This window comes from Ahaetulla prasina, chromosome 2, assembly GCF_028640845.1.
Source record: "Ahaetulla prasina isolate Xishuangbanna chromosome 2, ASM2864084v1, whole genome shotgun sequence".
Taxonomy (NCBI): Eukaryota; Metazoa; Chordata; class Lepidosauria; order Squamata; family Colubridae; genus Ahaetulla; species Ahaetulla prasina.
Window position 1 is genome coordinate 300,830,100 of NC_080540.1, and position 11,424 is coordinate 300,841,523.

At 45.0% G+C, this 11,424-nt stretch overlaps 1 protein-coding gene across 2 annotated transcripts in view; it reads right to left on the reverse strand.

The window, feature by feature from the left end:
- Nucleotides 1–1,405: 1,405 nt before the first annotated feature.
- The window catches only part of LOC131192620 (aquaporin-7-like), a 17,309-nt gene continuing 7,290 nt past the window's right edge, over nt 1,406–11,424 (reverse strand). For both annotated transcript variants that reach the window (XM_058171942.1, XM_058171943.1), the window contains exons 5-7: nt 6,877–6,995; nt 3,058–3,275; nt 1,406–1,838 (exon numbers count right to left, since the gene is read on the reverse strand). In XM_058171942.1, the coding sequence (XP_058027925.1) occupies nt 1,676–1,838; nt 3,058–3,275; nt 6,877–6,995 (500 nt within the window). In that variant the 3' untranslated portion in view covers nt 1,406–1,675. The remainder of the gene's footprint in view (nt 1,839–3,057; nt 3,276–6,876; nt 6,996–11,424) is intronic.

The window sequence follows — 11,424 nt, forward strand, 5'->3', positions numbered from 1 at the left end:
TCTTTTTCGCTTCTTCCCTTCCTTCCTTCCTACCTCCTCCTATTCCTCCCTCCCGCCCCCTTCCTTCCTTCTAGCCTCCCTTTCTCCGTCCTTCCTTCCTTTTCTTTCCTTCTTCCTTTCCTTCTGTCCTTCCTCTCTCCCAACTTCTCTTTCTCCCTCAACTTTCTTCATTCTTTTTTCCCTTTTTCTCTCTGTACCTCTTTCCATTCCTTCCTTGCTTCCTCCCTTTCCTTCCTTCCATCCTCCCTTCCTTTTCTCCTTCCTCCCTTTCCCTCCTTCCTTCCATTCTCCCCATTCCCCCTTCCTTCCTTCCAGCCTTCCTCTCTCCCTCCTTCCTTCCTTTTCTTTCCTTCTTCCTTTCCTTCCTTCCTTCCTCCCTCCCACCTTCTCTTTCTCCCTCAACTTTCTTCATTCCTTTTTCCCTTTTTCCCTTTTTCTCTCTGTATCTCTTTCCATTCCTTCCTTGCTTCCTCCCTTTCCTTCCTTCCATCCTCCCTTCCTCCTCCCTTTTCTCCTTCCTCCTCCCTCCTTCCTTCCTTCCAGCCTCCTCTCCTTCCTTCCTTCCTTCCTTTTCTTTCCTTCTTCCTTCCTCCCTCCCTCCCTCCCATCTTTCTCACTCAACTTTCTTCATTCCTTTTCTCTGTACCTCTTTCCATTCCTTCCTTGCTTCCTCCTTCCTTCCTTCCATCCTCCTTCCTTTTCTCCTTCCTCCTTCCTTCCTTCCTTCCATTCTCCCATTCCCCTTCCTTCCTTCCAGCCTTCCTCTCCCTCCTTCCTTCCTTTCTTCCTTTTCTTTCCTTCTTCCTTTCCTTCCTTCTTCCTTCCTCCCTCCCACCTTCTCTTTCTCCCTCAACTTTCTTCATTCTTTTTCCTTTTCCTTTTCTCTGTATCTCTTTCCATTCCTTCCTTGCTTCCTCCTTCCTTCCTTCCATCCTCCTTCCTCCTCCTTTTCTCCTTCCTCCCCTTCCTTCCTTCCAGCCTCCCTCTCTCCCTCCTTCCTTCCTTTTCTTTCCTTCTTCCTTTCCTTCCTTCCTCCCTCCCACCTTCTCTTTCTCCCTCAACTTTCTTCATTCCTTTTTCTCTCCCTACCTCCTTCCTTCCTTCCTTCCTTTCTTTCCTTCCTTCCAACCATTTCCCATACCCCAGCCGATTAGTCCAAGCCTACAGGGTGAGAAGTTTACAGAGGTTGCCGCATGCTAGGGAAGATGGTCCCAGGAGTAGAGGAGAGCCTCTGGCGCAGGGGGTAGTGGTGGTGTTGACCTCAGATGGATTGTCTCAAAGCAACCCTGGCTTCCAAAGAAACGGTGATACCTTTAGGAGGATCTCAGCTGGTTTCTGACCAGAAATGAACAGGGATGGAGCCCCCTTGGGACATGGACTCCCACTCATGTCTCCACCACTCATCTTAGCAGCTAGATTTATTTTTTTCCAAGTCTTAAGTGTCCAATTTCCATCCCTGATCAAAGCTGGTCTCCAGGGCTTCGAGATGGGTAGATGCCTCCACGTTGAGCAAGGCGCACGCTCCCTAGTGCAGCCCCCATAGGGGTTGACCGACTCGATCTTTCTCCTCCCTGCCTTCCCCAAAGGATGTCATGTATTCTCTTCCTTGAGGACCAGGAAGGAAAGCATATTCAGGGATCCCCAAAAAAACCCCAGAATCCTGTCAAAGCAGCAGTCACATAGGAGACGTCATCTCGGCCTCCGGGTCTTGCTTTGAAGGTTCGGGATCCGACGGGGAGCGATTGTGGAAGTCAATCAGGATGTTATAGATAAAAATCCCAACGAGGCATCCCAGCGTCGGGGCCAACAACGGCACCCACCACCAGCAGTTGCCTGCTCTGAAAGGAAAAGGAAGGCCAGGTCAGCAGTAGACCCTAAACCAGCATATCTCAACCTTGACCACTTGGATGGGCTTCCAACTCCCAGAATTCCCCAGTCAGCATGGCTAACTGGGGAATTGTGGGGTGTTGAGGTCCACACGTGTGTCTCAACCTTGGCCATGTGTAGACTTCAACTCCCAAAATTCTCAGGTCAACATGGCTAGCTGGGGAATTCTGGGAGTTGGTCCATACATGTGTATCAACCTTGAAGCCCACACACATCTCCCAACCTTAGTCACTTGAGGATATGTGGACTTCAATTCCCAGAATTCCACAGCCAGCATGACTAAGAAATTCTGGGAGTTGAAGTCCACACATGTATCTCAATCTTGTGTACACTTCAAATCCCAGAATTCTCAGGCCAACATGGCTAGCTGGGAAACTCTGGGAGTTGGTCCATACATGTGTATCAACCTTGAAGCCCACACACGTCTCCCAACCTCCCAACCTTAGCCACTTGAAGATATGTGGACTTCAACTCCCAGAATTCCCCAGCCGACATGGCTAACTGGGGGATTTTGCAAGTTGAAGTCCACATGTGTCTCATCCTTGCCCATTTGGTGTCTGGACTTCAACTCCCAGAATTCCCCAGCCAGCATGGCTAACTGGGGAATTCTGGGAGTTGAAGTTCACACATGGTGTCAACCTTTTTTATATATATTAAAAAGTTTTTTATTTTCCATAATAATTCCCACAATTTAACCAGTGTACAGTACAATCACTTATCCAACAATTGATCCTATACTCAAATTATGCTCAATCGGGCCTGCTCGGTCGCCACTCCCTTCCTTAATCTTTTCTACCTTTCTCATCCTTCTACTTTCCCCACCATCCTCCTCCTCACTTTCCTACTTCCCTTCCTCCTTCCCAGTTCTCACTTCCATCCTTTCTAACCCTCTATCTTCCCCTCCTTCTCCTCCTCTTATCCTTTCTTCCCCCTCCCTTCTCTCCTACCTACCCACCTGCCTACCTACTTTCTTCCTTCTTTACTCCTCTTTCCTTCCCCTTTCCCTTCCGGGGTGGTTACCAAGCAGCCCCGACTTTACACCATTCCAACTTATTTAATTCTACCGTTATTCCTGTACAATGGCAATCAATCAATTTATAAGGGTGTCAACCTTAAAGTCGGTATGATAGGCCTACTCATTGGTAAACTAAATCAGTGCCGGCAACTCACCGAAACACCTCTAAGCCCCATCCCGCAAGGGCCGTGAAAATCCTCGGGGGCAGATCCCGGGAAGGGTTGATGGCGTAGCCGGTGTTCATCCCCATAGACATGCCAATCACCACGACCAGCAACCCAGTGATGAAGGCATTGGTGCCCGGAAGGGCCCCGGCGTTTTTCCTATCGTGGATGGCGAGGACACCAATCATAAGCAGGCTGCTTGCAATAGCCTGCGGAAGAGGAAGAAGGGCGTGAATGCTCAGGACAATCACAGAGTAGGGTGTTCAATAGAATATCTGTAGCTCGGGGTTGAACTGTGAGGCCCTTGGTGCTCTCTGAGCTGTGTGATTTTCTCGCGGACGTCTCGTGACCCAGCTAGGTAACTTCATCAGTGCTAGAAGGGAGTGGGGTGTGTTGAGCAGAAGGAGGAGGACTGTGGGGCCCTTGGTCCCCTCTGGTTTTCTCACAGACGTCTCGTGACCCAGCTAGGTAACTTCACCAGTGCTAGAAGGGAGTGGGGTGTGTTGAGCAGAAGGAGGAGGAGGACTGTGGGACCCTTGGTCCTCTCTGAGCTGTGTGGTTTTCTCGCAGACTTCTCGTGACCCAGCTAGGTAACTTCATCAGTGCTAGAAGGGAATGGGGTGTGTGGAGCAGAGGGAGGAGGACTGTGGCGTCCTTGGTGCTCTCTGAGCTATGGGATTTTCTCGCAGACGTTTCATGACCCAGCTAGGTAACTTCAACAGTGCTAGAAGGGAATGGGGTGTGTGGAGCAGAGGGAGGAGGACTGTGGGGCCCTTGGTCCTCTCTGAGTTGTGTGGTTTTCTCGCAGACGTCTCGTGGCCCAGCTAGGTAACTTCATCAGTGCTAGAAGGGAATGGAGTTTGCTTCCTGTATGTACATTATTATTTTAGAATGAGCTGGAAGGGACTGTGGAGGTCTTCTAGTCCAGCCACCTGCTCAAGCAGGAGAACCTATACTATTTCAGGCCAGGGACTGTTTAGACTCTTCTTAAAAACTTCCAGTGATGGAGCACCCACAACTTCTGGTGGCAAGCTGTCCCACTGGTTAATTGTCCTCACCATTAAAGTTTCTCCTTAATTCCAGGTTGTTTCTCTTCTTGATTAGTTTCCATCCATTGTTTCTTGTCCTGCCTTCTGGTGCTTTGGTGAATAGCTTGACACCCCCATTTTCTTTGGGGCAGCCTCTCAAATATCGGAATACCACTATCATGTGACCCCCCCCCCCAATCCTTCTTTTCTTTAGACTACTCAAACCCAAATCCTGCAGCCGTTCTCCATATGTTTTGGTCTCCAGGATCACCTTAGCTGCTGACAGTAGCCTCTTATTATATAGGAACAGAAAGTAAACCCAGGAGTGGGCTTCAAAAATTTTAGCAAGGGGTTCTTTGCCTGGTTGCTGGGTGGGCGTGACCATGGTGGGCGTGGGCTAGTTGGGCTGCAACATGGAAGGTGGGGGCGTTTTTGCCCTCCCCGGGGTCCGGAGGCTTTCATTGAGCCTCCGGGAAGGCGAAAAGGGCCTCCCCAGGCTCTGGAGGCCTTCCCGAACTTCCGGTAGGCCCATTGTTTACCCTCTCCAAGCCTTGACGCGTGCCCTGCACTAACCTGCATCCCAAGTCCTTCCTGTCAAAGACTACTTCAGCTTTAATTGCAATAATACAAGAGCAACCAATAGATTTAAACTTAATGTCAACCGCTTTAATCTAGATTGCAGAAAATATGACTTCTGTAACAGAATCATCAGTGCTTGGAACACATTACCTGACTCTGTGGTCTCTTCTCATAATCCTAAAAGCTTTAACCAAAAACTGTCTACTATTGACCTCACTCCATTCCTAAGAGGACCATAAGGGGCGTGCATAAGCGCACAAATGTGCCTACCGTTCCTGTCCTATTGTGGTTTTTTTGGGTTTTTTTTTTCTTTGGTTATTTGGGTTTTCTCCCGCGTAAAATTGGAAGTGTCTTGGCGACGTTTCGACAAAGTCTCATTCGTCATCTTCAGGCTTCAGCCGTGCTTCTGGGAGCACGGCTGAAGCCTGAAGATGACGAATGAGACTTCGTCAAACGCCGCCAAGACACTTCCAATTTTACACGGAGAAAACCCGAATAACAAGACCTATACAAACACCATGAAAACCTCAGAAAACATATATATATATATATATATTTGTTTTCTGAGGTTTTCACGGTGTTATATCTCATCTTTGTTTGTTAGGGTTTTCTCCGTGTAAAATTGGAAGTGTCTTGGCGACGTTTGACGAAGTCTCATTAAGTCATCTTCAGGCTTCAGCCGTGCTTCTGGGAGCAATGTGTGATCGCAGCTGTTTCTTCCTTTAAGAAACAGCTGCGATCTGAAGCCTGAAGATGACGAATGAGACTTCGTCAAACGCCGCCAAGACACTTCCAATTTTACACGGAGAAAACCCAATAACCAAAGACCTATATATATATATATATATATATATATATATATATATATATGCTTATACCTTTATATACTATATAACCTTTCTGTATGATAGTTACATATATTATTGTGACAAAATAAATAAATAAATAAAATAAAAAAGTGGGCTGCATGGGGATTCCTGGGTGGGGCGGGCCAGGGCGGGGCCAGCCAGGAGTGAGATTTGGGGGGTTCTCCGAACTGCACTGAATCTTAGCTAGAGATTCTCCCGAACCCGCAGCAGCCCAGCCCTGAGTAAACCCCATTCCCTTCCAGACTTGATGAATGTTACCTAGTTGGGTCATGAAACATCTGCAAGAAAAAAGCCCAGCTCAAAGAACAAGAAGGACCCCACCTACAGAGTATGCTCAGCCAGCGGAAGTACAGATTTAGAGAAGACATGAAAACGGACTTTGGGTATCCGAAGTGCTGTTGCACACAAAAGGAAGTGGATTTTTTTTTCTCTCTTGCCCAAGAAGGCAAGACAAGGATCAACGCGTCAGGCGAGTCCACCCAATAGATTTCAAGACGATCTGCCTGACTTGTACAAGCCACGAAACACTGGATTGGATTGTCACACGAATTGGAGCCCACCACCGGCCAGATCTAAACAACCCCTGAGTTTGACACAGGGGTGAAATGTAAAATTTGTTACTATTGGTTCTGTGGGCATGGCTTGGCGGGGGGGGTGTAATGTGACTGGGTGGCCGTGGGCAACTTTTTTTTTCTTTTGCTTTTAAAAGCATTTTTCTACAGCCTCTCCGGCTGAAGAGATTGTAAAAAAATGCTTTTAAAAGGCTGAAGAGGTTGTAGAAAAAATGCTTCTAAAAGGTTCTTACGGTCCCAGCTGAGCCGGGTGATCATCGGAGGCTTTTTTTTTTTTACTTTTAAAAGCATTTTTTTCTACAGCCTCTTCGGCCCAAGAGGTTGTTTTAAAAAAAAAGCTTTTAAAAGGCTCCTCTGACGATCCCAGCTGAGTTGCCTGATCACCAGAACCCTTTAAAAACTTTTTTACAACCTCTTCGGATGAAGAGGTTATAGAAAAATGCTTTTAAAAGGTTCCGACGATCCCACCTAAACCGCAACGATCATCAGAGGCTTTTTTTTTTACTTTTAAAGGCATTTTTTTGGCCAAAGAAAAAATGCTTTTAAAAGTAAAAAAATAAAAGCCTCTGATGATTGCGCAGCTCAGCTGGGCATGGGGGGAGGTGGCAGGGATTTTTGCTACCGATTCTCCAAACCACCCATCGCCATCGCTACCGGATCGGGCGATCCGGTCCAAACCGGGAGCATTTCACCCCTGGTTTGACACCCCTGGACTCGAGCCAACTGGCCCTCGCTTCTAGCCATCAGTTCTAGGATGCCAACCTCCTGGAGAAAGCCGTTGCCCAGAGACACGTAAGGAGCCGGATAGGTGGCGAAGATCCCCGCGGTGGCCTTCGATCCAGACACCGTGAGGTTGCCTCCCGTGTAATCCTGCAGCGCTTCTAAAAAGGGAAGGAAGAAAGCCAGTTTGTGGAGAGCAAACATAAAAAACCCAAAAAGGGAGGTTGCAAAAAAAAAGAAGAAGAAGTCCTCGACTTATAACAGTTTGCTTTAGTGACCGTTCAAAATTACAACCGCACTGAAACATGTGACTTAGGGCCGTGATGACCTTTGCACCTTTCTCGATGATCACGTGATCCAAATTGCAGATTTGGTAAAGGACTGTATGATAAAACGGGCACAGAATATTCAGGAACCAATAATGTTGGAAACATGGGAGAAAATCTGGGTTAGAAATGTTAAGTTTACACAAGCACAGAATTTAAGGGAAAATTTTTATAAGATGTTTTATAGATGGCACTTAGATCCCAAAAAATTATCATGTACGTATCCTGATATCCAAGCGAAATGTTGGAGGTGTGATTGTGATGACGCTACATATTTTCATATTTGGTGGACTTGCAAGAAAATTAAGGTCTTTTGGATAAGAATTTGGTGGATTATTCAAAATGTCCTGAAGAAGAAGATAAAGTTCCTGCCACAATTTTTCCTTTTGGGAATTATAACGGATTGTACAGGGATTGAGACTAAATTGATTCTGAATTTAATAACAGCAGCAAGACTGTTGATTGGACAATACTGGAAGAAAGAAGAGATACCTACAATAGAAGAATGGATACTGAAAGTCATTAATTTGGCTGAGATGGCTAAAATCTCAGCGTTTTTAAAAGACAATACGCAGGAAAGATATTTAATTGAATGGAAAAAATGGATTGATTATCTACAAAACAGATATCAGATTAAGAAATATCAGATTGCCTTTGAATAATTAGGAAGTTATTTTATGTAATGGGGAGGGGGTTGGGAGACGAAAAGCTTTGGATGTGGTTATTTGGATTAGAAGGGAAAAATTTTACTCTATGTTTGGTTTATGTATAACAATACCTTGTGATTGACCCGGGAAGCCGGGGGGGGGAGGGGAAGGGGTTTTCTGGGAGGGAGGGGGGGGGAAAAGGGGGGAAAATGTATTTGTTTTTTTAAAAACTTTTTCAATAAAAAAAACAAAAACAAATTGCAGACGCTTGGCAAATGCTTCGCAGTTATGACGGTCGCTGTGTCCCAAGGTCGGGTGATCCCCTTGTGCGATCTTCTCACAAGGCAAGTCAATGGGGAAGCCGGATTGACTTAACAACCGGGCTATTAACTTATCAACTGCAAGTGATTCACTTAACGGTGGCAAGAAAGGTCGCAAAACTCACTTAACAGATGCCTCGCTTAAGAACAGAAAGGTTGGGCTCAATTGTAGTCGTACAACGAGGACTGCCTATACAGGCAGTCCTCGACTTACGACCATCTTTTTAGTGGCCGTTCAAGGTTGCACCAGCACTGGATTAGTGACTTAACGACTGTTTTTCACAGACTTATGGCCGTTGCAGCATCCCCACGATCACGTCATCAAAATTCAGATGCTTGGCAACTGACTCGCATTTACGACGGTTGCAGTGTCCTGGGGTCACACGATCCCCTTTTGCGACCTTCTGACCAGCAAAAGCCAATTCACTTAACGACGATGTAACATCGAATAATTCGCAGTGATTCACTTACCAACCGTGGCAAGAAAAGTCAGGGGTCAGGGTCAAACTCACTTAACAACGGTCTCACTTAGCGACTGAAATTTTGGGATCAATTGTGGTCGCAGGTCGAGGACTACCTGTATTCTCCAGGCAGGGCCAGTTCTGGGGTGGGGGCTAATTTCTGCCATCACCTCTACCAGTAATGATTTCATGACTCCCCACTCTAGCCTGCAGCCAAGGCATCTCCTAGTGGTCTCTCATCCCAGCGGTACTCAATTCCCCCCCCAAAATCTAAACCACCTTAACCAGGCCCTGCCCCCTATTTGGGGGCTTGTTAAGGAAGGCGATGAGATGATTCCTAAGGAGAATTTACCTTTTATTTTTCTTCCATGGCTACCCTTTCCATTTTTACATATATTTCCTGCTTCACAACCGGTAGAAATTGTCTCAGTAGTCATGCCAGAAAAATATAAACAGAAGACGGCCCGTTTGGCACAGGGGACACCCAGTCATTTCAGAAATGTGGGAAATGTCATTTTAGTAGCTGAATAGATTTGTTTTGTTTTCTTAAAGATAATTACGTGGGTGGAGGCTAAAACATACAAAGAACAGTTGCAGGAACTGGGTATGTCTAGTTTCATGGAAAGAAGGACTAGAATTAGAATAGATTTTTTTTTTATTGGCCAAGTGTGATTGGACACACAAGGAATTTGTCTTGGCGCATATGCTCTTAGTGTACATAAAAGAAAAGATACCTTCATCAAGGTACAACACTTACAACACTTAATGATGGTCATAGAATAGAATAGAATAGAATAGAATAGAATAGAATAGAATAGAATAGAATAGAATAGAATAGAATAGATTTTTTTATTGGCCAACTGTGATTGGACACACAAGGAATTTGTCTTGGCGCAGACGCTCTTAGTGTAAATAGAATAGAATAGAATAGAATAGAATAGAATAGAATAGAATAGAATAGAATAGAATAGAATAGAATAGAATTTTATTGGCCAAGTGTGATTGGACGCACAAGGAATTTGTCTTGGTGCATATGCTCTCAGTGTACATAAAAGAAAAGATACCTTCATCAACGTACAACACTTACAACACTTAATGATAGTCATATAGTACAAATTTAACACTTAATGATTGAATACTTAATGATAGTCATAGGCTACAAATAAGCAATCAGGAAATGAGCAATCAGGGGCTGCCCCAAAGAAGCAGGAGTCGAGCTATTCTCCAAAGCACCTGAAGGCAGGACAAGAAGCAATGGGTGGAAACTAATCAAGGAGAGAAGCAACCTGGAATTAAATAAGAAATTTCCTAACAGTGAAGACAATTAACCAGTGGCCCAGCTTTGCCTTCAAAGCTGCAGGGGCTTCATCGCTGGAGGTTTTTAAGAAAAGACTGGACAGCCATTTGTGTGAAATGGTATAAGGTTCCTGCCTAAGCAGGGGTTGGACTAGAAGACCTACTTCTTCACGTACCTTCAGAAGATGCGGAGAATAGAATAGAATAGAATAGAGTAGGTTGATCCTCCTCTGGGGCAGCTCCTCAAGTACCAGGAGATGGTTATCATGTCCCCAAAACACTGGCAATTTTTAAGAAGAGATTGGACAGCCAATTTTCTGGAATTTTTAAACAGAGAAATGCAGCAACGGTGGAAACTAATCAAGGAGCGAAGCAACCTGGAATTAAATAAGAAATTTCCTAACAGTGAAGACAATTAACCAGGGTGTCCCATCCCTGGAGGTTTTTAAGAAAAGACTGGACAGCCATTTGTCTGAAATGGTATAGGTTCTCCTGCTTGAACAGGGGGCTAAACTAGAAGACCTACTTCTTCACGTACCTTCAGAAGATGCGGAGAATAGAATAGAGTAGGTTGATCCCCTCCTCTCTGGGGCAGCTCCTCAAGTACCAGGAGATGGTTATCATGTCCCCCAAAACACTGGCAATTTTTAAGAAGAGATTGGATAACCCTTTGTCTGAAATGGTATAAGGTTCCCTGCCTAAGCAGGGGGTTGGACTAGAAGATCTCCAAGGTCCCGTCCAGCTCATTCTATTCTATTCTATTCTATTCTATTCTACCCTACCCTACTCTACTACACCCTACATTCCTATTCTATTCTATTCTATTCTATTCTATTCTATTCTACTCTACCCTACCCTACCCTACTCTACTACACCCTACATTCCTATTCTATTCTATTCTACCCTACCCTACTCTACTACACCCTACATTCCTATTCTATTCTATTCTATTCTATTCTATTCTATTCTATTCTATTCTACCTTACCCTACCCTACTCTACTACACCCTACATTCCTATTCTATTCTATTCTATTCTACTCTACCTTACCCTACCCTACTCTACTACACCCTACATTCCTATTCTATTCTAGTCTAGTCTATTCTATTCTATTCTACTCTACCCTACCCTACCCTACTCTACTACACCCTACATTCCTATTCTATTCTATTCTGTTCTACTCTGCCCTACCCTACCCTACCCTGCTCTACTACACCCTACATTCTATTCTATTCTATTCTATTCTATTCTATTCTACTCTACCCTACCCTACCCTACTCTACTACACCCTACATTCCTATTCTATTCTATTCTATTCTATTCTACTCTACCCTACCCTACCCTACTCTACTACACCCTACATTCCTATTCTATTCTATTCTATTCTATTCTATTCTACTCTACCCTACCCTACCCTACTCTACTACACCCTACATTCCTATTCTATTCTATTCTACTCTACCCTACCCTACCCTACTCTACTACACCCTACATTCCTATTCTATTCAAGGAGCTGCTGATCCAATTCTACAGAGGAATTA